Source organism: Pyrgilauda ruficollis, unplaced genomic scaffold (genome assembly GCF_017590135.1).
Source record: "Pyrgilauda ruficollis isolate IOZ18807 unplaced genomic scaffold, ASM1759013v1 scaffold96, whole genome shotgun sequence".
NCBI classification, from domain to species: Eukaryota; Metazoa; Chordata; class Aves; order Passeriformes; family Passeridae; genus Pyrgilauda; species Pyrgilauda ruficollis.
In genome coordinates, this window is record NW_024531710.1 from 1,019,201 (window position 1) to 1,044,277 (window position 25,077).

The 25,077-nt window shown below is 40.6% G+C and overlaps 1 protein-coding gene across 1 annotated transcript; it reads left to right on the top strand.

The window, feature by feature from the left end:
* The first annotated feature begins 1,056 nt into the window (after nucleotides 1–1,056).
* TSPAN3 (tetraspanin 3) lies at nucleotides 1,057–24,643 on the top strand. The gene is made up of 9 exons (XM_041489739.1): nucleotides 1,057–1,124; nucleotides 1,636–1,831; nucleotides 2,137–2,283; nucleotides 13,186–13,377; nucleotides 14,405–14,479; nucleotides 18,007–18,108; nucleotides 18,424–18,576; nucleotides 18,834–18,917; nucleotides 23,694–24,643. The coding sequence occupies exons 1-9, from the start codon at nucleotides 1,057–1,059 to the stop codon at nucleotides 23,784–23,786; spliced, it is 1,110 nt and encodes a 369-aa protein (XP_041345673.1). The 3' UTR covers nucleotides 23,787–24,643.
* Nucleotides 24,644–25,077: the final 434 nt, after the last annotated feature.

The window sequence follows — 25,077 nt, forward strand, 5'->3', positions numbered from 1 at the left end:
TATGTATTTGAAGTCACAGACTGATGATACCCAAAAGTTTTGCATGTGTTCTCCAAAGAACCAAGAGTATTTCCCTGCTCAGGATCCTGCAAAGACCCCACCCTGGCACCCACCAGCAGCCAGCACTCTATGCACGAGAGCAGCAAGGCAGCGCTGCAAAGAGGAGCGCCAGGCACCGTTGTATTTATGTGTTTTTCAGGAGCCATGCTTGGAGGAACACTTGGCATTTATCTTTCAGGCAGAGAGAGTCCAGCCCACACAAACCCTGTGCCAGCTCAAGGCACTGCAGTCTCCGCACTCCTCCTCTCTCCCCACAGTCCCTGGTGTTGGCTGAGTGCAGAAACCTGCAGCCCCAGCACAGCCCCTGGCTCCCCTCCAGGCACGAAGTCCTGGCCCTTCCTTGCCAGCTCTCAATGTCAAATGCAAAAAAAGAACCCCCAGAGTGTCTATTGAACACCATTCCAGTGAATCTATAAAAATTTATGTGAAATGTATCTATAGATAATCTTTCTCTACCCATGAAGGCAGAGGGAATTAATACAGAAAATCAGATAAGACTGTTAATTTCAATGTTGAAATTGTATAACAGCATTGTGCTACAATCTTTCTGTGAGTTTTTAAATGTCATTGATCCCTTCCCTATCAAATTCCTCTTTAAAAGGTTTTCTTTCTATCAACTTTTAATGGTTTTTTTGATAGTACCACCTATATAGGCTTTTAAAAATACCGTATGTCACAGGATTGTAATATAAAGCACATATAAACAGCACATAAAAAGCAGAATTACAAGACACTCACACCCTAAAAGCCATAAATTCAGTGCAAAACCCCATTAATTGTGCAACCAACTTTAAGCATATCTTCCGGGTATATAAATTAATTTTTACTGTCAGAAAATGGTCTGATAACACTTGCAAGATTGGGAAGTTTCATCCATGAACATATAAGGACTTGAAATGAAAGCTGAAAAAAGACTTAGTATCTCCATGGTATCCAGAACTGGGTCTGGATATAACTTCCCAAACTGTAGGAGGAAAAAGAACTAACTTTGCTACCATGGAAACAGAACTGCGCAATATAACTGACTGCTACTTGTCTGCCATTACAAGACCAATTGCTAAAAGGTTAAGGCCTTCAATAACATGGGTAGTTTTGTTTCCACCTGAGAAGCAAATCTGCAGGAAAGGACCAAGATCAAGCTCACCAAGCAAGGGGGAGCAGCCCAGGAATGACAGGCTTTTCTAAGAAAAGCAGGGGACTGGAGAGGAGAAACAGAGTAAGAGGAAGATGAAGAAGGAAGATATCCTGGTGCATGAAGGAAGAGGGGAGGAAGGGTTTGGTTTGATTAGTGAGACAAAAGAAAAAGGCCCTTAAAATGAAGGGCTGGATCCTGGCTATGCTAAAATAAAGTATATGTATAAATTGGGCAGCAAATCTTGGATTGGTGTTACCACTTCTAGAAACCATGCATGTATTTAATTTCTTAACTCACTTTTCCTTTGCTCTTCGCTGGAAAATGCTGCCCTCTTTGGATGTGTCCAAAGCGCCCAACAACCACCAGCGCCTGCATTTTCCTGACAGTTTGTGAGGTTCTGAGCCACACTGTTTTACTTCACCGGGACATTCCTCCTCCAGCAGCCACACGCCCGGGCTGTGCGATGCCTGTGGCTGCTCTCCCCCCGAGCACCGCTCTCCCTGCCCGCCGCCCGGCTCGCCGGCCCTCGCGGCCCCTCAGGGCACAGGCCGCCCGTCAAACCTCCCCTCAGCCGGCAATCGGGCGCCTTATTTCCTCAGGAGCCGAAGGTCTCCAGAGGATATCACCAGCTTTACGGTGCAGCTTTTTGAGGGAGGATGTGTGTGAATGTTCAGAGTTCTTTGGCACCTGTTTTAGGACTGTAAGGTAGTCGGAAAATTATCCCTTCAGGCGCTGAACGACAAGCAGAGCCTGTTTGTTACACTACTGCTCGCGTTCCGAGGCTAGAGGGCAGGGCTAACCTCCCCCTCACAACAACGCGCCAACGCGGCCGCCGAGACGCAACACCTCCTGAGGGCGGGACCGCGTTAAGGGGGAGCGCTTCGCCATCTTAGGTGCCTCCGCCCCCTCGCACCACGTGACGCGAGCGGCCGCCATCTTAGGCTGCCCGCGCGGCCGGGCGGTCACGTGCGGCGGCGCTGAGGGACGCGGGGCCGGGCCGGGCCGGGCCGGGGCTCTGGGTGCAGTTGGGGCAGTGCGGCATCACCTCCTCCAAGACCGTCCTCGTCTTCCTCAACCTTATCTTCTGGGTAAGTCCGGCCGCGCCTCGCGAGAGACGGCGGCTCCGGGGTTCCAGGTCGGAGCCTGGCCCCCAGAGCGCTGCGGGCCTCGCTCAGGAGCCTGCCCCCCGGCGCCCCGCAGGGGTTCAGTTCGTATTTAAACTCTTTATGTTTAACGGGCGTTCCGAGCCCCTTCGCGGGCTGTGGGCGGTCGGTGCTGGCGCAGTCCCTTCCCTCGCAGTCCTCCTCCCGACTTCCAGGGTGGGGGCAGCTGAACCCGGCCTTGAAGGTTTAACGAGCTCTTGGTAGAGGCTGTTGTATAAGCGCATACAGCCTTTTTCTCTTGCATTATTGAGCTCCTCAGGTCTCTGGCAGTTTGATTTGTGTAGCCGGTTTGATTTTCGTGGCGCTCTCGCGGCCCCCTGGGTTGGGCTGTCCGCGGCGGGACATGCCAGCGCTCGGCGGGACTGCGGGGCGCCGTTCTCTTCCTGCGGCTGGCAACCCGAAATCTGGAATTAGATCTTCATGTATTTATGCGTCATGTATTCCACTAGCCACACTGTAGTATGTGTGCATCGCTGAAACTTCCCACGGCTACAGTGACAGTGAGACAAAAGCTTACAAAAGGGGAACAGTAGGTTGCTGTAAATGACCTTTTTCAGGATGGACATACAGGCTCTAGCTTGGCGATGTATTCACTCTAACAATTGGCTTGTCAGAATAGCGTAACTCTCAAATCATATTAAAGAATAGTTTGTGAAATTTTCAAGCATTCCCTTTGTGCATTTAGGTACTGCATTATTCCTGCTCTAATCCCAACTCCAGGAACAGAATATCTGTTGTCCCAACTGTTCAGAGATTACATCTTCGAAAACGTAACAGTGGATAGCACGCTGTTGGATCATAAAAGTGTAGCTATATATAACTGCTTCATTTATTATTGAAAGTCAAATGAAATCTTATTAGCCTTACAGGATGACTGTTCTTGTCTGAATTTTTACGAAGGGATGCTCCTTAAGGGTGCCTGGAAATGAATCATGTTCAGGGAAAATGCATATCTGCCCATTCTTACCGGCATTTGCCTATACAGCTCTTCTGGGAGAGGAGCAGTGAAGGTGAGGCACATGCGGCTTTAAGTGGTGCAGATTAGAAGTTTGTAATTCTGGCTGAGGTGCACAGGCTCCATTCTTATCTTTAAAGTAAAAAGTAGTGACATCAGTCTCTTAGTGCAGCCTAAGATTGGAATCTGCTTTGTTGGGTGTGGCTTTTTGTTTCATGCATAGTTGCAAGTGACGTTTTGAAAGCTCTTTAACGACTCCTAGGTCATACTTAAAAGTTTTTGACTGGACACAGTTTTTGTGGGTCGCCTTCTTGATGGCACCTTGAAGTAGATTTTCCTGTAGTTCTGTTATAGATAAGGCTCTGTTTGGAGTAGATGAGCACAAGTTCTGTGTGCAGTTTCTCCTCTGCTCCAGAAGCTTAGTGATATGTATTGTTAGTTGTCTACTGCATTTAGTAATTTAGCTGCATGTTGGAGTTTGGAATTATTCATTTCATACAGTGGTGGGGTCAAAGGTATTTTGTGTAATGCTGAACTTCGTGCTTTACAATTTTTGATTACTTTTGGGACAAACTTGGCTTAATTTAAAATGGGCAGACTGTATTTGAACAACAGCAACACAACAGTATTTAGATAAGATGTACTTCACGTCAAATTAAAATGTCATCAATCTTGTATTCTGCAAGCCACCTCCAGCCTAAGAAGTCGGCATGTGCTGATAGCTTTTTGGCAGATAAGTGACTGGGTTGCGTGTGTTGGAACAACCTTGCAGCTCATCAGCTGCATGTAGAATGAGGCAGGCTTTCTGAAAGTGAGTTACAGAAATCAGTGGTGTTCCTTTCTTTCACAAGCTAGAGTCAATAGCTCATTTGTTGACTGAGCTGTGTATGTTAACATTTGGTGCTCTTCTAGTTGGCAGTGTAAGTGCTTCTGTGCTGTTAAAGGAAACTTTTCCTTGTCGTACTGTAGTTCCAATATTGGTAATTAGATCATTGGGATTTCCTGAGACTTGACAGTAGACAAATGCCTAGAATTGGTCAAGTAACTATGAAATCTCCTTTAATTGCTTTTGTAAGTTTACTGTCTTTAAGGTTTCATGCACCATTCTTGTGTGTTATCACTATCTTCATGGTCACCTGTAGGAATAGCAAGTTTTGACAGCACAGTGGATTATAACTTCCCCCTCACCCTGTGGGTCTGTTACTTGTGGGACGATGGGAATGCTCAGAGAGATTTTATATCTGTAATGACTGAGATGTTCAGAAAATGATCAGTGCTGTGAAGAAATAGCAGAGATTGTTTTACTTATTTTACTTTGAAGTCGTGGTTCTAACTTTTACAAATTTCTTTCAAGTCTGAAAGTAGCAGATCAAACCTTGCTGACAGGTGACAACCACTTGCCACCTACAGCTACTGATTGCAATTCCACAAGTTCATCTCACTTTGAAGAGTCTTGTGCTACTTGTTAAATTTTTGTTGACACTATAAAAAGTCATTTATTGTCTTGTGAAAGCATCTTTCTGCTGTGTAAAATTCTTACATTAACTATACTTTCCTACATGTTGGTAATACTTCAGGATTTTTATTTCTTAAAGAAAATAGGCTGTGAAAGCTGTCTGAAAGCAGGGCAGGTACTAGTTTATCATGTAGAAAGCTGAATGGACTTTACTCACCTTTCCACGTTTTTGGTGTGGTATTTTCACAGTTCAGCTGAGTTGTATTTGCAGGGGTGTTGAGCATTGAGTGCATCTTCTGTAAGTGCCCATATTGCCTTTGAAATACAGCTCTGTAAGGAAACAGTATCAGGACTGGTAGTCATAAAGAGTAGCAGAGTGTAAATTTTGTGTGCAGCGCGTGCTTGAGTTTTGGGTAAAACTCAAACTTTGGTCAAAGAGTGTTGAAGATCAAAAATACTTTACCAAGAAATGCATTGATATGAAGCATCAGGTAAAACTGGCCCTCATTAGACCAGGGAGTACTGATCTGATTAATAGTTTATTAGTGTCTCGTTGCTGTGAGTTAATTTTTGGGTAGGTATGATAAATGGCAAAGGAAAGCCAATCCTTCAGTTGACCTTTACCTTAAGTTTGCCCAAGATATATTTGTTCAGCTGGTGACTTCATTTAGGGGATGCTGAGCTCTTTAAGGAAGTGTGCATGGGAAATAATTGTGACGTGAGAGGCAATACAGCTTAGAAGTAAAGTAATGTAACTTCTAGTACATATATCTTCATAACTAGCAAGATTTTTTGTTACCTTGATGACATGTTGATAATGACTAATTGCAAGAAAAAAAATTATAGTAAGGTATTTGAGAATAGCATGTTCTTCAGAACACCTCCTAAGTTAAGGTCTGCATAATTTTGAAAGAGAAAGAAATAGATTTAGCTGGAAAAAATACCTAAATACTGCTGTCAAATGTGTTTGTGTGCCCTTAATTTAAGGCTTAATGGTGTGACTTGCATAATTCAGTTTAAACCAGTGTGAAGAGGAGATGAAAACAAAAATACTAAGGAAGTTTTTTCAATCTTAGTTTAGTTCATAGGAGAGAATGCTCCTATGAAAATATTCAGAGTTCCATGGGGTCTTGCTTCAGAAAAGAGATTCCTTGGGAATATAAAATAGATTCCATGTGCTTTGACAACCTACTCTGCTAAAATAGTGCCAGATATCCTGTGCTTGCTGAGGTTTTTATCTTTCACCTCTGTGTCCTTCTCCTTGAGAAAAGGAATGAGCTCTGCTTCTACAATATCGTCAACTGAGTAGTTGCAAACTGTTTAAGTTGTTCTTGTAGTATTTAGCTGGCTTGAAATCATTACTTTGACAGTTCATTTGACTAAGCTGTTAGAAAACATGCTTGGTATGATTGTTTAGAGAAATTGTAGAGCACAAATACTTTCTACAGATCTGTGCTCACCACAATGCAGTGGCCAGAGTATGGGGAAATGGAGGAGGATTTTGGAGGAGGAGCTCCTTTTTCAGAGGAGCTGCAGCAGTCAATGTGTGTGTAATATGTTTAGGGATTTCTGCGAGGAAAAAAAACAAAGAAAATGAAGCAATGGAAAAATGCATTCAAATTTAGTAGTAGAAAGGAAGATTAGCGTTCACTTTCTCTTACACATAGCAATAAGCCCAGTAATTCCTCCTGTTTATTGTGAGCTTGAAAATAGTTACTGCTCTGGACTTTAAAACAAATTTCTTGAGAGTTCTTTGGTGATCAAAGACTGTAATTGATGGATAATCCCAGAGGCAATTTTGCAGGGATTACTTGTCCAAGGCCCTTTTGTCAAAGACAGTTGTTTCTGGGTGTAGAAATGTAATGTCTTCTGCTTCTACCACTATGGTAGTATGAAGAGAGTGTATCCTTCAGGATTGTGTATTGGTTTGGAATCCTGTGCATTAAAAAAATCAATTCTTTTAATTAAAAAAATCCAGGTTTAAAACTCTGAAGTGTTGTGCCCTCTGAGTGATTTTTCTTACAATATTTGAATATGAATTTTCAGATAGCAAATATGGGCCAGATCCTGAATTTTAGTAATAAATACTTTGATGTGCTTTTAAGCAACATGGTAGTGTCATTCATGTTTCCTTACAGGATGAGTTTCAGGTCTTTGCTTGGGATTTTTCAGGATTTTTTGTATCTGAACTTGAGCTTTAAAGGTCTAATACCTAACAAAACCAAGTTGCAAAGCTAATGTGATACCTTTGAATAGTACAAGGAAATTGTAATATCACTTTACCCGATGAACTTGGAAGCACTGAGTGATCATCATTGTTCTCCTGCAGAGCAAGGAACCTGGGAACAGCAGAGCAGCAGCTCAAGTTACAGCCCTGGTGACTAAATGGTGTAAAAGAATGGCTGTATTGTTGCCTTGGCTTCTAAAGGGTAGAAGACTCAGATGCTCTGCATCTTGCAATTAGTGGCGCTTTAAATATGTAATGCTGAATGCAAAAGCAGCCTAGCTCAGCCTTTTGCTTTAGCCTGAAAAGCCTTTGAATGCGAGGTGTTCGGGCACGGTGCTACAGAATTGAATGTGGCTAGTACAGACAGAGCAGTCTGGCTTGCTTGAATTTCACAGGGCTTGCTTGTTTTATAAGTCTTTAAGATAGTTTTAACCGTGTTACAGAGCTGAATGGAATTGCTGTCTTTCTTCTCCCAGAAGATTTTATAAGACAGTTATAGCTCAGTGTTAAATTATTACTGTTGAGGATAAAGATAAGAGTGTCAGGAAACCGCTGGGTTCTAAGCTGGTTATGCATCAGTTTCAGGAACCAGAGAAAATACCAAGTGTGATATTGATATCAATAGGGGTGTGGGTTTGTTTGGGAGGGGAGTGGAGAGTTACACAGCAGTGAAGTGCTGGGAAAACTGTAAGAGAAATAAACCCCGTAGAGATCCTGTTGGGCCTTTGAGGTTAAGGAAATAAATCTTGAAGAACAGAAAGCTAAAAGGAAGACTTACAAATTTTTGTCATCCTCTTATTTTTATAACAATAATCACGCTATGAGTACTCTAGTGTTGGAAAGAACCAAAAATATCAGAAGTACCCTAGAAGTCAAAAAATGGAGAAATGTGGGGAATAAAACCACTTATTCAGGTACTGTTCCAAGAAGCCCAGAAATCCGGAGGCAGACCACAATACCTACGTTCCTGCTTGTGGGTAGGAAATGTTCAGGAGTTGGTATGCATAGACAAAAGCAACCATTAAAGAGGATGAAACTGATATAACTGTAGACTCTCAAAAATCCAGCCTGGAGTAGACATGTGCTTTGCTTTTTTAAAAAATGTGCTAGAAAGGCAGTGAGAACGAAGATACACTCACATTTAACATGAGGAAAGAAATAGACATGTTGGGAAAACTGTCTTAGAACAGGATCCAGGCAGAAAAGCTGAGGGTCTGTTAGTGTAGAAGGCTTTTTTTCTTACTTCATCCTTAAGTTCTTTTTATCAAAGATGATTTAGGTGGTCTGTCAGAATATATCAGTGGGTGCAGTTAACAATCATCCCACTTACTTTATCCTTAGGTTCTTTTTATCAAAGATGATGTAGGTGGTCTGTCAGAATATATCAGTGGGTGCAGTTAACAATCCCATGCTTGAAAGATATTTCCACAGTGGAATGAATAATTGGTTTAGAGTGGTGTCTGTGTTGCTATCAACATTTACCAATTGGCAGTGGCAAGGTTGGCAGCAGTAGGAATTTATAAGAAGGTGTCCTTAACAAAAATGTTAAATACTCCTCTTGTCTAATAGGAGCATTCACACCTTGAATATCAGGTGTGTTTTCTCCGAAGATTTCTCCTACTTTGCTGCTACCTTAATTTTCTTGTTCAGAGAGTATGTGTTTTTCTTAAAACAGTGACTAAAACAGACTCTGAAGGGACAAATACTATTCTTTGGCAGAGTTAATTGAAACAGTACCGCAAAAGAAATCCAGAACTTCTGCAGTGTGTTCTGTTAGGGTCCCAAAGTGAAGAAAATTCCATAGCAAGGTGAAGAGTAAAAGTGTGGACATGTAAGTAGCGTTGATCAGATTTCTTTGGCAGTAACACTGTTAGGTAGTGTAAGGAAAACTTTGCTTGTAAATGAAGCTGCAGTGTCCATGGTTGATAAATAAATGATCAGTGGAACAAGTTTAAATATCCTACACTCATCATCTTAGGTAGCCACAATTTTGGCTTTCGAACTGTGGCAGCGTGTGAGCATTACTGAAAACATGAAAACAGTTATTGGTGTGTGTTTGCTGCCTACTTGGAAAACAAACAAGCAAACAGAACCCCTGAAACTGTTTCAAGGTGCAGCTGGCCAGTGTACAGCCTTGTACACCTCAGGGATTGTGGGAGGTGAAAGCTGACTTTGTGAAGTAGCCATGAGCTTAAAGAGGCTGTCACAGCAGCCCAAAGACTGCTCAAAGAACCTCGATTTTTAACTCAGCTTTCCCAGAATGTGTTGAGTGATGCTTACCATTTTGTCATTGGATCTTCCAGTTTTCCCTCCAGTTCTTTGTGTAATTGTTGAGCTTTTAATAACTCCATAGAAGCTCCAGCCAAAGCTGTAAAATCAATCCTTTTCTGAACTGTGAGAGATCTATGTGTCTGTGAAACTTACTTCTGATTAAAAGGATGTTGACTTGCTCAAGCCTTTTGCAATGGGCTGTGTTCATTGACTGTACTTTTATATCAGTGTTTTTAAAGGTTAATTCATCCTAAAATAAGTGTGCTTCTTTAGGCTCAGAACTACGAGTTAGATGGAGACAACTGTAAAAGGATGTGTGAATGCTGAGTAACCAGTCATGTCCCTAGAGCATGCATGTTACCTGGCACAGATTCAGGAAATGCTGCCATCTATTCAGAGCATTGAGCAGATTAAGTTGGAGAATTCTTCCTTCAAGCCCTGTTTATCAAAGACTTGTTTGAACTGTGTGCAGTTCATATATTTGGCTTCCATTTAATGATAGGAAATACATGATTGTAAACACAGTAGCTTTGTATTCATTTGTCTTGGACTTGAGCAAGGTCGGACTTTGCAGGTTTTCTGTTTACTCTGCAGGATGGTAAACACTGAGATCTAGATTATTTGGTGACTTTTTAAGTTATCCTTATGTCTGTAGAGACTTTGGGTTCCTTAGATGATTCCTATTTTGAGATAGATGGTTTGAGCACATGGAACTATTTTGGGTGGTTTGGGGTGGGTTGTTTGGTTTTAGGTGGGAGAGAGTCAGTTGGTTTGGAATTGGTTTTTTGTTTTTTTTTCTTTAAAAAACACATGTATTCAACTTTGTACTTGGTTTGCAACAGGTAGTAAATGTGCATTTAACTGGTGCAGCCCTGGTCAACATGAACTGCACACTTTGTGTGGTTAAAACTGCCCTCTCTGTCACAGTGTTTCTATGTTGTTTATATCAGTGGATGACACTGTACTGTGTGCTGGGACCTCGTGTTGGAGCTGCTGAGCTCTGAAGAGGGAGGGACCTGGTGCCAGTGCAGTCCTATTGACTGAACACCTCGGAGCAGTCAGCACAAGAACTGTACCTGTCTGGCTTCGTTTCACTCAAAATGACTCCTCTTAGACACTCCTAAGATGCACATCCAGTGATGCAAGCCAGAAGGTAGTAAGAGAAGATCATCAAAAGTTGAGCAAAAAGGATTGCTTGAAAAGCACTTTTCTGATCCCAGCTAAAACATTTCAGAGACCTCCCCCTTGCTGGTTTAGAGCAGGCTGAAATAAACAGTCCCGTGGTTGTGATATGAAAGGAAAAGGGAGGTCATCTCAAACTTGTTTATGTGGTAACTAACCGGGTAGTGTTGCTGTTTTCATTGCTCTGTGATAGACTAAGTCCTGCACCTGTCCAAAATCAGTGTTCAACAGTGATACATGGGGAAGGAGTTTTAATCTTCATGGCTTTTAAACCTTGTGCAAGCTCCAGCAGGTACCTCTGCTGTCAGGACCTTCCCCCGCTGCAGATTACTTGTTGAAGAGGTAGCAGCAGTAGCTCTGAAGAGTGTGGTCACTTTATCACAGAGGCAGCGTCTGTTTCAGAAACACCAGTTCCTCAACATTGTTCAGAAGTAAAACCTAAGGCCCAGTGCTGTCATGGATGATTAGTCATTCTTGTACCATGTGTGGAAGGGATTTAATGAAGTATTCAAACCAGACAGCTTTTAATCTGTCTAAAGGCTGCAAAAGCAATGTTTCTTAAAATGCATGTGTTTCGTGAAGTAGGGAAGGAAAGATAACACCTGTAGACAGATTGGATTTTTCTTTTTTTTTTAAGGCTAAACTCCTTTTACTTCAAATACATTGTTCAAATGCATGTGCTTATGCATTTTATGATCCAGATTTTTCTTAAAGAGGAAGCCAATTAAATTACAACAAAAGAAGGACAAAGGAGTTCACAAATGGTTCTGATTTCAGCTTTTTGGTATATATTCTTTGCCTGGTGCCAACCACAGCTGTGGTTTTTCATCAGCTACCTTGTAACATACCATATTTCTAACAAGCATTTTAACTCTTAGAAATAGGGGATTACATCACTGGCCTGCCATTCACATGCTTCATTGCTAGGCAACAGTTAATGTAATTCCATTGTTCAGTGACACTACTTTGAGTCTTTGCTTTGTGTACAGAAAGTGTGTGTCTGCATTTTGCCATGTTGTACCTAATATGGCAGGGTTTGTACAGACGGATTAGCATTTCAACATCTTCTGTGCAAGGGGGTGATTTCGCAATAGCTTGTTCACTCTTGTCTGGAAAAGATGTCTTGCTCTTGGTCTTTGTTACTGAATTTTCAGTTTTCCCTCTCCTTATATGTACATAGCACCTTTTATTGGATGAATGTGAGCCTCCTGGATGCCTTTAAGATTCCTGCAGAGTACACAATTACTTCTGCTGCAGAAAAAGAGGTGGAGAGGTCAAATGTATTGCTGAGATCCATGAAGATGATGATACTTTTGAGCTGGCTCTTAATATCTTTTTCTTTGACATAGTGTTTCTATAACAAAGTGCTGCAGGGAATATTCCATACATAAAGTAATATTCTGGTAGTGGTTGTGTGCTTTATAGAAAGGAGTTGCAGTAATGTTGCAATACATCTAGCATGTAGTGGCAAACAGGGCTGAAATCCTGGATACCTTTTGTCTTGTGGCTTGTCTTGTTCTGTGCCACACTGAACAGGCTTCCCAAGGAGGACTTCCGAGACTTGAGACTAATTCTTGAGCAGCCTGGTCTGAACTCATTGTTGAGCCTGCTTTGTGCAGGCAGGTGGGCTAAATGATGTCCTCCTAGACTGAATTATGGATTAAGTCTCTGGTTGTGCACCAGCACAATCCAACCTAGCAGTATTACAGCTACTGGAAGCTGCTGTATCTGTGTCTGCCCTCCTCTTCACTGGCAGGGAGGGGGGAGTTATGAGGCCAGTGAGTGGGAGCATTGGCTGGAGCAGCCTGCAGTGTTGTCCCTCAGACTGGAGCTGCAGTGTGTCACCTTCCAGTTGAGAGAGCTGTTGTGTCCAGGGTATGGGTTGGTTTATAATAGGGACACTACCCATCACAGCAGAATGAGATTGCCCAGGTCATAGCCTAGCCATTGGCATCTTCTGGGTGCATTGTTTTAGCTGGGCCTTGTACTGGGACATTGGAAAAGCCTGTCATGAAACATTCAGATTATATTGGCCGTCATTGCAAATTGATATTTCGTTCTGTGGCAAGTGTGAGGGCAGTTAGGAAAGGCATTTATAAAGCACAAACTGATAAGGCTCTTCTTTGTATTTAAAAATAAATGTGTCTTGGCTCCTCAAGCAACAGTTGTCTCTCACTAGCTCTGCTCAGCTTAAAGATAATGAAGGTATTGATGTGTTGGGATCCTTGTAACTGTAAGGGAGGCAAGGTCGTGGCAGACAGATGTGAGAGCTGTGTCTTAACTGTTTAAATATGGATAGTTGCAGATTTGTCCTACAAGGTTTATTTTGCAATAATTTCAAGTTTACTGTTTGTGGTACCAGATTATCCTTTTTAAACAATCCTTCTGAGAACTTCAATTTTGCAAGTTTGTGGTACATTTCTGTAGGTATTTGCTTCTGCCTTTTAGTAGGTGGTGGTTTGTATTTATTTCTGCCTTCTTTATTGTTGGAATCAGATTTTTACAGTGCTGTGGACTCTTCAGAAATGCTGTTGTTTCTAGCAGTTCATCTTTCCCTGGCAGAGGTTGAAGTTCACAATGTGTACACCTATTTTATTGTAACAGTAAGTCATAGATAGTAACTGGCAAAATTTTTGAGGAACACTACTTTATGGTGTTTGTTAAAATAATTGTTACCTTGCTGAAGGACGGGCTTGGTGTTCCAAGGAACTTACCATGTTTTTGTGCCTGTTGCAGGCAGCAGCAGGCATCCTGTGCTACGTGGGAGCCTATGTGTTCATCACATATGATGACTATGATCACTTCTTTGAAGATGTCTACACACTAATTCCAGCTGTTATCATCATAGCTGTGGGAACGCTGCTTTTTATTATTGGACTGATCGGGTGCTGCGCTACCATTCGAGAGAGTCGCTGTGGCCTGGCTACGGTGAGTGCAGAGCTCCTACAGTGTCTTGGTCTGGTGTAGCTTTGGCTGCCTTCTCTCTTAATAAACTCCTAAAATAGTACCTGAAGTTTTTTCTTTATGGCCTTAAAAGTTATCTGCTTAATTATTTTGGGAACGTCTTATTTCAATTTTCTGTTCTGAATAAAGGTGTTAAATTAAACAGTTGTAGCAGCAGAAGGCATCTCAGTTTTATCTTTTTTAGAACTGTGGCAATCTCATTAAAAAGTGTAAAACCATATGATTAAGTCATAACAGTTTTTAAATCTCACTTTTATCTGTTGTGGTTGAAAAGCTGAATTGGAGAGAAAAGTGATTCAGGAGCCTTCTTGCTTTAAGTGTCTTGCATCAGGGTTAACTAGGGTTGTCATAATGCTTGATTATTTTCTTCATGGCTTACTTGGAGCACTTGGTTTGCAGTATTTTATGCCCTGTGTTTCCAAGTATTTGACCTGTAATTTTGGCTTGAAAACCAGGTAGAGAAGAGTAGAGGCTGGTATTTGAATTTCCCCACAAGAGGGTTTGGGGCTTCTTTTAAGTGCTATGTAGACTTCTTTAAAAGTGCTCTTAAATATAGTAAGACAAATGCATAGCTTGCTGTCTTTTCCAGCTCAGTTGTTACAGAGCTTAATCTTAAGAAACATTCCCTTAGTCCATCTATCACTCTAAGTAACTGCCTGGGTAGCCTCTCTGATGGGATATTCCTATTTATCTAGCAAAGAAGATTGAAAGAAACACTTGATTAAAGACCTGCAGTATGGCATTTTCAGTGCTAATGACAGCTGGACTTGCCTGACTGGGCAGCTTCTTATTACTTGGTGAAGCTGTGAAGACTAAAGTTTCTTGAATGAATTCTGGGCTCATTTGGTCAATTTAAGTGCCTGCATGTAATTATCTGTTAAATCAAAACCTTGAGGCAAAAATAACTTTAAATAGAAAAATCTATGTGGAGCCTTTGATTAGGCAAATGAATGAAACTCTTGGCACAAACACTTTTGATTGTATTTTCCAGTTTGTGATCATCTTGCTCTTGGTTTTTATCACCGAAGTTGTGGTCGTGGTTCTTGGATACATTTACAGAGCAAAGGTAAGATCTACTCAGTTTCAGTAATATTTTGTTGTGGATTCTGACCATAATACAGAAGTGTAACCTTTACTGTGTTTGATTGTGTAGAACTGTTAATGAGTGTTTGTTAAGGGATTAAAATCAGACACCTGAGTGGATTAATTTGTGATACCAGTACTTTAAAATTTAGAACATGAATGCAGAGAGCTATCTTGTAGGCAAAAAATTATCTGGAACTCATCATTAACAGTTAAACAGGAGAAGGGAGTCACAGTAATTGATACCTTTACATTTTCCAGATGGTCTTCTAATTTGTTTATGCTTTGACTTTGTGAATGATTGAGGCTACACAATATTTGAACATAGGGCATATTTTTTTGATATGCAATAACTTCAGTGTTGTCGTGTGTTTTGGTGTGCAAACTAACGCTGCTTAATAATAAAATGAAATAGATTGAATGTGCTAATGTATGCTTTCTAGCATTACTCAGGTTGTTGACAGGGATTATAGCTAAACAAATTACAACTTTTCCCACTGTTTATTTAATGGAATTAAGAAACAGGACCAGGAGAATGAAATTAGATGTGTTTCTTCCAGCATAATGCATGTTAGAAAGATATTACATGGTATTAGAGATGCCACAATGTAATTTGAAGAAATTTCTAACTTGCACAGTTTACTGGCTTTTGATATGTCTGTATCTAAATTCTGAGGGAGAAAAAAGACCAGAGAAGGCATTTTAGCTGTGACGTGGAGCATGTTTGTAGTGTAGGACACTCGGAGATATCTTACCAGTAAGCTAAACTACAGTACCATTGTGCTTTGGCCTTTTGTGAACACAGGTTCAGCATTCTCTCCTCCTTGCTTTCTCCTGCTATCCTGGAACAAATGGGGAGCCAGCTTGGAAGTAAAAGTGGTGTTTTTGCTTGGGCCCCAGGGAATGCTGCTTGGAGTAAGCAGCTGACCACAGGACCTTGAAGTGTTTGTGTTACAGACCTGGTGCATAACACTTAGAAGAGGCTGCTTCAACAGAAGTGCTCTACTGGCCATGCTTGAACTCAGAATATGTTTTTCTCATGCTTTGCATTTGATTTCTGGTATCTTGGCAGTGAACTGAGATGATCATTGGGGATTCTTAAGTTTGTAGTGGAAGTAGACCTTAGAAGCCACTGAGGAAAGCACTGCAATTCCAGGGGAGTAGGAAGTGGGTTCTTACATGTGATCTCAGTGGTTTCCTTCTGTTTCAGTACTTGCAGAGGAATACTTTAACATGTGCAGGAATTACCATGGATCTGATCTGGACTATGCAGTAGTCATCTTACTGTCTTCCTTGTTCCCATCTTGAAGGGACTTGCTCTTTTTCAGTGAGCAGTATCCACAGCAGATGCATGCATCTGCCTTGCCTAGCTGTGTGTTCCTGTTCCTTCTCTTTTTTTGATTTGCTGTCATGCAGTATTCACTGCAGGAGGTAATGCAGGGCCAGAGCTTGGGAGAAGAGGGAAGGTTGTCTGGTTTTGGTGGCAGCCTGTTAAGCTGTTTGTGGAAGTCAGTATTTGAAAACTGAGCCTTAAATCTTTGGAAAAGACAGACAGGTTTTGCTAGTAAAGATGGCAATTTTCTAGTACCTTGCAGTGTCTAGCATCTTAAACTACCGTTTCAAGTGTAACAGAAATAAACAAATAAATTTATTACCAGTGAGCTGGGAGGGGAAGTCTGCTTAGCCTTCTGATTATTTTTGCCAGGATAAATAAGTCAGCTTTATGCTTTGTTAATTTTGGTCTGTTGTTTCTGACGTGGTATGTATATACACCTGTGGGAGCCTTGTTTTGGTTTTTCTAAAGGCACCTGAATCATGTTAGAAGTACTTTGTGTTCACCATACAAACTTGAAAACAAAAGGAAAGATTGAAGTCATAGCAATTGTAACATTGGGCATAATGCCTCAAGGAAGTGGCACTGTGCTCTCAAGATGCCTTTATTGATCTGAAAATTGCTTAATTTTCCAGCATCCCTCTGTAAACCCATTGCTGATCCTATTCAGACTTTTTCAGAGCCCTGTGCCCAGGCTCTGCTGAGATGGGCTGAGCTGCTGCAGAGCCTCCCAGCATTGGTCCTTAGCTGGAAAAGTCAGACTTTTTGGAAGTGCCAGTAGGGAATAAAAGGCTTGGTTGTTTGAGGACCTGCAGGCTTTTTTTCTTCTGGGTGGAGGGGTTCACTCTATTCATTTTTCACTAAACCTGCCAGTTAACTAGAGCTAGTGATTTCTCTTTGGATTTTAGGGAATTTGCATGGTTTTCAGGCATAATGTTGCCCTGATTGAACTGCAAGCCAAATGATGCACAAGCACTGAAATAAATTATTTTAAAATGTATATGGCAAATTGAACAGCTGTTTTGAGTTGGAGTTGTGAATCAAATTAAATTGTCAAACAATTGCTTTTAAACTGGTCTGAAACAAGTTGCCTGTCCAGGCTACATTGACTTTTATGCATATCTATCTTGAAATAGGCAGCATTCTTGAGGAGGGGGTGGTGGTGAAATTCAGCTTGTGGTATTGCTGCAGAAAAATCTTCCATTGAAGTATTTAAAGGAATGATGTGTTGACAAGACCTTCCTACTGTAGCTTGCAAATCTGAAGAATATGCATGCTTAGTCCTCAGTCCTAAAATTGCATTCCTTGCACATAATTCCTGTTGAAGGTGATAGAAAAAAATCAAATCAGAGCTAATCTTAAAATTGCACGAATGTTTATCTGCACTGAACTGTGTATTATTTAAGTAATAGTTTACAGTAAAATATAGTACTTAAAAGGTTCTATTAAGATTTCCTCCAAACCAGGCATCATAGAATGCCTTTTGAGGGGACAAGTGATGGTTCTAGAGTGGCATCCATTTGTAACACGTGCACTTGACAGCATCTTGACTCAGTTGCAGTACTTCTAAGACCTATTGCAGTAAACGTTGCTATGCACAATGTACTGCCCTCAGTGTTCCTTGAGAAGCCCTGGGAGACTGGGGCTGAACAGAGAGCCTGGTCACTGTAGGGTCAGCCAGAAGGCATCTTTGAGAATTTATTTACCTGTACTTCAACCAGAAGAGTGGGTGGTATGACTTAGTACCTTTTGATCACAATATCCTCGTAGTCCCAAGGGGAATGAGTTTGCCCAGATGGTTATAATGGTTTTTGTTTGGAACCTTGAAGTAGAGAGGTGAGTGCATGTTCTCACGGACAGCCTTAACTTCATGAAATCTCTTCCACGGTGTCACAGGAAAAGCGTGTTTCTTTTCTGAGAGACAGGCAAAGTAGCTTTGCCTAAGATCTGGAAGGTAGCTGCCTGGATTTTCCTTCTCCTGTAGCTACAAGCTGGCAACATCTTAGCAAAAGTCAGGGTCGAACTTTAGGAAGCTGTACCACTGAATTATGCTGATTTCAGATGATGGGGAGCTACCTTGGTTTCCTGAAATGCTGTAACTGGAAGCAAAATAATGTTACCTAACCTGTGCCTGTTTTTCTGGTGAGCTGATGCAGCTGCTTTCCTTCCCTTCCTAGGTAGAGGATGAAGTTGATCACAGCATTCAGAAAGTGTACAACCGATACAATGGGACCAATCCTGATGCAGCCAGTCGTGCTATTGACTATGTACAGAGGCAGGTGAGACGGCGAGACATGGGCCAGTTTTCCACTCCTTTCTGTCCTTAAAACACAGAGGCTGCTGCTCTGCTGTTTGTGTAGATGTCCTTCCTCCACTCTGACAACTCCAGGAAATTGCTAAATGGACAACTAATAACTTTGTTAAAATTAATATTATTGCTGACAGGGAGATACATTTTTATATAGTTAGCTATCTCAGTCTGTGCTTGTACTCAAATATGTAGTACTTAAGTATTTTTCTGCAGTGGAACATAATATACCTGTCCTCTTGGTCTTGCAGTTAGAATTGAATTCTTTACCTGTCTGATTTTCCAGCTGCGCTGCTGTGGGATCCATAACTATTCAGACTGGGAGAATACTATCTGGTTCAAACAAACTAAAAACAACAGTGTGCCCCTCAGCTGTTGCAAAGCAGCCCTCAGCAATTGCACTGGCAGTTTGACCCGCCCCATGGACCTTTATTCAGAGGTAAGGCAGCCACAACATGAACTGACACAGCCACAGTTCATTTTCTTTGGGAGAAATCAAATCTTGGGTGCATTTGCTTTAACAGAAAGTAGATGTGGTTATTCCTCTCTCTCCTCTTTTCATCTGTGAGTAATTTTCATTTAATTAATTTTTTTAGTATTAGCATTATCTTTCTGCTTTGTGTGATGCTTTTGGGGTTTTTTGGTGTGTCTAAATATGATTGCCAGATTGATACATAAGAAGCCTACTTGTTTCAGGGGTGTGAGGCTCTGGTTGTAAAGAAGCTTCAGGAGATCATGATGTATGTCATCTGGGCAGCACTAGCATTTGCTGCTATTCAGGTAAGAGAATGCTCTTTATTTGTTAACTTCTTTCAAATTAGATCTAAACTGCAGTACAGTAATTACAGGTATGCACATACAGATAGTACCTTTTAACACAGAACTTTTAACACTTCCCACTGCTATGGCATATATATTCTGTTAGAGCTGAACAGTCAGTGTTCTATGCAGTAATCCACTCTGATGTAAACGGTAAATTATTTTGTGGAAACTTAATCATCTTGGTATTAAGTATCATAAATGTCCTCTGATGGCATTGAACACTTGAAGATTTTGCATAGTGTTTAATTTCCAACTTTTAAACAACTCATTTTTCATGCTGTTTTAGAGGTACATTATCTTAATTGTGGTCATGGTGTACAAATAATATCAGGACCACTCAGGAGATATCAAAACCCAAGGTTTTTGATAGTGTGCTCTGCTCGTGTGCAACTGAGCTTTGCTCTGTGTCTTGAAGATTTCTTGGGTTTTGGACTTAAAGAGGCTCTAAACTGGAGACCCTTCCATGAACCTTGTTACAGTTACCCTGGTCATAGAAAGGTAACTGAGGAAATAAACTCATGTGTGTATTAGTATTTATTAAAAAATGACTAGAACTGTCTCCCAAACATATTTGTAAAATTGAAATTTTGGATGCTCATCAACTGGCAGACTTAGTACATTAATGACATTATTTTCAGACTGTGCCTATGTTATGGTCTCTGAGCCATGTAGTACATATACTGAATCCTAGGAGACTTAAAAACTAATTTCAAAGTTACTTTAGTGCTCTTAATAGCATTTGAATTCAGAAAATACCTGTCAAGCCTGACAATTGAAGCACTTTTGTTTTCAAAAGCAGCTTTTGAACCAGATTGTATGTTTGAAGGTAAATCTTTTGCAAGCAGTCTTGTGAAAAGAGGGTTCCCTTTGTATTTCAATGTTACAAGGATGTAACATAGTACTGTATACAGTCATGCTGAACTGTTCAGACCAAGACTACTTCAGCTGTGGAACTTCAAATTTGGGGAGATCTGTGCTCAGTCTCCTGAAGGGAAGGTATAGTTTTAATTGTCTTCCTTAAAACTTTGGTTGTTAAAGCAATTCTTGGTCTGCTTGAACAGTGAAACGTATTTGCGTACTGAAAATTAATGTCTTACCACAACCATAGTTACTGTGACAAAATTTTTTTATGTCAGGAAAAAAGTGTATCTGATGACACTGGCTGAGGAGAATCCCAAGAGGAGGCATTACTCTTAGTTCTGGACTTTGCAGGTTGATGAGCAGGCCTGCCCCAAAATGCAGCACAGTCAGAATCCTTTCTGGCCCTGGCCCAGAGTTTGACACATGCTTGCAATGGCAGTGTGGCTGCTTGCACCCTTCTGTTCAAAATGTTCTATTATTTATCTCCTGAAATTTGAGACAAAGTTCTGATATCTTTGTCTTTGCCATATGGAATTCAAGTATGTACTTGGCTCAGTTCTCAGCAAAATGGTCTGTGGGCTAACTGAGAGAGAGATAGAATGTAAACTTCAGCACATGGCTGTGACTTGGGTCATACCCTGTAACCTTAAAGGAATAATTATGGGGTTTTTTTTACCATTTTGGAATTTTGCTACCTTCCCTATGCTGGCTGCACAGCTTCCTCTGAACAGATTATTTTGTTATGTAATGAGGCTGTTCAAAGTTCATTATCTCTGATAGCCTGTAGTCAACAAATTTAACCTTCAGTAATTGCTTTAAAATTAAAAGACTTAGAAGAGTATTTGTGCAAGGCTTGAAATTTATTGACAACTTAGTCTTTTCTGCATAGAAGCAATTTTTGGTATGTTCATGTTTCAGTTACCATGGGGATCTTCCAGTGTGCAATAATTCCCTGGCCCCAGCCACAGTGACAGCACAGAACTATTAATAGATAGGGAGCAAAGACACAGCTTTTTGTGGCTGGTGATCATTTACAAAGGGCACTTTGCCATATGGAATTCAAGTATGTACTTGGCTCAGTTCTCAGCAAAATGGTCTGTGGGCTAACTGAGAGAGAGATAGAATGTAAACTTCAGCACATGGCTGTGACTTGGGTCATACCCTGTAACCTTAGAGGAATAATTATGTTTTTTTTTTACCATTTTGGAATTTTGCTACCTTCCCTATGCTGGCTGCACAGCTTCCTCTGAACAGATTATTTTGTTATGTAATGAGGCTGTTCAAAGTTCATTATCTCTGATAGCCTGTAGTCAACAAATTTAACCTTCAGTAATTGCTTTAAAATTAAAAGACTTAGAAGAGTATTTGTGCAAGGCTTGAAATTTATTGACAACTTAGTCTTTTCTGCATAGAAGCAATTTTTGGTATGTTCATGTTTCAGTTACCATGGGGATCTTCCAGTGTGCAATAATTCCCTGGCCCCAGCCACAGTGACAGCACAGAACTATTAATAGATAGGGAGCAAAGACACAGCTTTTTGTGGCTGGTGATCATTTACAAAGGGCACCTGTATATACAGGCAGTGAATTTTTATACAAAATAGGTTTGAGGAAAGATTGAAAGTAGTTATTGCTAGCAGACAAATTAAAACCAAAATTAATAAAAAACTAAACAAACCTCCTGGATGCAGGAGGTGTCTAAACTTTCCTGAATGCTGTTGAAGAGGAGGATGCATGGATCCTTCCTCAAGTCAGATTTCTAAAATAGCAGTTCACAATATTAAATAGCGACCAAAGAGAAACAGACTCAAACGCCTGGAAATGTTCAGAGGTGCTAGCATTTTTTTAATGACATAATAAATAATGCCTGTAGAGAGTGTGGAGATATGTGAGTCACTTCTTTGTTTATAGTGAATTCTAGGAATATGCTCAGAAACCTCCTAAAGGATATAAATGGTTTAAATAGTATCTCAGAAATTAATTGCATGAGGTTTTACTGTAGTACCTGAATGTTTGAGATTTCACATAACTGTATAAATTAAATATCTCCAGGGAGTCATTGAACAGGGCTGTCTTTGTGTAAATAGCTGTAAGTGTGCTGGATCTGCTTTTATTCATTTGATGTACATGGCTAGAATGAATTCTAGCGAAGGACTAAAGGAGGTGTTGTTCTGCATCACACTTCTCATTTTATCCTGGCTTTGAACAGCAGAGAAGTTTTTGTACTTGCAGGCTGTGAGCCTTCTTGAGAGTTCTGTAGCCACTGGCAACTTGCATAAACTGTTTTACAAGTCTAACTGAAGTGGGTTTAATTGTAGATATTCCCTCCTCACTGAGAAGGGCTGTGTCTGTGACAAGTCATTCTCCCATGTGACTTGTTTCCTCTTGCTCTGACACAAATTTATGAACCTAAGCACTTTGATGTAATTGATGTCCCTGCTTATTGCTGGAGGGCGTGACTGGATGGCCCTTAAAGGTCTGTCCCAACCCAAACCATTTCATGATTCTGTGATAATATATTTAGGAGTCAGTCTGTGAGCTGCAATAACCTGAGTGCAGAAAGGTGCTGTTTTTAACAGCAGCTGAAGTACCATACTGTGTTACTCTCATATGCTTTTTTAACCTGAGCTGCTTTCTGCTATAGATCCAAAGCTGATAATGCACTGCAGACAAAGCAGAGTATTGATCTTTACAGCTTGTTCCTTTCCAGGAAATTAAAAGCTCATACTGGAATTTCATTATGCCTCTTCCTAACCACTGCCTTTATAGATTTAGGATTTTTAAACATTCTGTTTTCAGTCTTTCAGCAGACTGGAGTACTATATTGTATGTACCATCATTTAGTTTTAAAACATGTTACACATCTCATGTTTGCATTGGCCAGTATTTTTAAAAAGTCAGTAATTCTCCTTTTGTCCCAGTACTACTTTCACTGGGCTTTTGCTGTATCAGAGAGGAAGATCTACACTTGTCTGCTCACCCATTTCATTCTAGTTTGCTTTCTGTCTGAGGGTTTTTTTGTGGTGTATTTTTGGAGTGGGCTCTTCTTTAAGAAATCAAGTTGTGTTCAGAGTGCTTTATAATCCAGAGATAGGACAGGAGCCTCCTGAAGTATTTGCATCTGTGAATAAACTTCCATGCATACAACCAAAGCAATACAATCTCATACTTTACTAGAAGCTATTGCCAGTTATTGTAAACCATAAAACACAACACTGTACCTGCTATTTTTTAGTTGATACAGTCTTATTCTACCTTCAGTAAACATGCAACTTCTTTAAAGTGCCACGCCCTGTATCTCTGATTATTCCTGTGGTTTAAGTCTTATAAGTGGACACAGGGCAATCATACCCTAAATCCTGGTAAGCATGCCAGCACAGTTGTGGTGCTGTGAATTTTAACATGTCTAAAAGTGCATTATTTGCCTTAGATTTAAGCTTTCTAATATGACATGTTCACGCAGAGATAGCTCTATGAAATCTCTTTCAAAAGCCCATTCTCAGCATAGCAGTTAAGCTGATGCATTTGAATTGCACTTGAATTTGCACTTGAAATACCAGATACAGCATCGAAAAAATCTGAACCTTCATTAAAAAACATTAGGAGTTTCTTCCATCTGAATCACTGAGGCAGAATACAAGTGGCTGACCAGAAAAAAAGTCTTGTTTTAGATGTCCAGGTAATCTCCTAAGAAAATGAGGCTGAAGTCTGTGGCCCTGGGAGTTGGCGGCAGGAGACAAGGCTCTTTCAGGAGCGGTGGTTTGTTGCCATTTGTTAGTTACAGTCTCGAAGCCTGCTGGCAGTCTGTGCTGAGGCTGAGTCTCTTGAAGCATTTCCCTTGTTCTCAAGCTTGTTCTCTCTTTTTTCTCTCCAGCTTCTGGGCATGTTGTGTGCCTGTATAGTCCTATGTAGGAGGAGTCGGGATCCTGCCTACGAGCTACTCATTGCTGGTGGAACCTATGCCTAGAAGAGAATTCCAACATGCAGTTCAATCTTCCCCACTTCCCTGGAAGGTGAACGGGCCAGGTTTACTTCCACAGCTTTCTTGCCCCAAGCTTAGTCCAAGCACACCTTTCAGACATGAGGGCAGCCGCACTGTGCACTGGTGACGGGCAAAACAACAGCTTTACACAAACCCATACAATTACCTGTGACTTTCACTGTTTTAGCCAGCTATTCATGTATCTAAATGTTTTAGTATGCTAGTAAACTTTCTAATTTCAGAACCATTTGCAAGTTAAGTGTAATTTGGTTGATATGAAAGTCAAAGGATGTGTGCCTACTTTGGTAGATTACCTCTAAGCATTAACTGGCTGATTCTTGCATATAGAGAGAGGAAGTCTTAAACCTTCACTACATGGAACTTTTCTGGCCAAAGTTGTACAAAGGAAGCCAGCTGTATTTAATTTGAGAAGAAAAAATGTTTTAATCTTGCCCCTCACCAGTGTCACTTTTAAAAAAGAAAAAAACACTTAAGTCCAGTACACTTTATATGTAAAGAAATTGTAGGGGAAAAAAAAATAATCAATTTTAGGATTATGTGACTGCAATTTTAACCTTCAGAGATCCAGTCTTTCAGACATTAGTGGTTTAAAATACAAGCTGGCTTTTTGGGAGTATAATGTATGCACTACTGTTCTATAATGAAATATTTCATTTTTCTATGAAGAGCGTTTTATGTGTTGAGTGAACTGTTAGACTGTAGCCCTTCAATTGGTTTGGAAACAATGTAGCCATGTAGAGTAGCAAAGTGGTATGTGAAAGTGATCTCAACTGTAAATAATAAACCTGATTAAATAAATCTCTGTATATCCTCCCTATAAACATGTCATGTTTTCTGTGTAAGATTCCAGTGTATTTGGTCCAATGGAGTCTGGGTGTGCTGGATACACAGACTGTGTGAAAACAACTGTTTGGGGTGGCTTCACTTCTATAGATCTCAGTTTATGGTTTGCTGGAAACCTGATTGTATTGTATTTCTTCTTTTTATTTGAAACAATAGCAGTGAAACACAGAACAACAAACTTGGCTGAACTTGATGGAAAGTTTACATCTTGTGCATACAATTAAGGAAGAATTTGTTGCCTCCAAACAGTGGGTAATGAATAGCTTTACTGTAATTGCTGTATGTCAGTTATGTTTTAATGTGTCTTGCATTATTCAGATACTTAGTCACTGCCCTACTTTCAGTGTCTTCAGGTTCTTCCTCCTTTGCAGAAGCCAGGAATGCTCAGAATTTTTACCAGTTGCTTATGTAC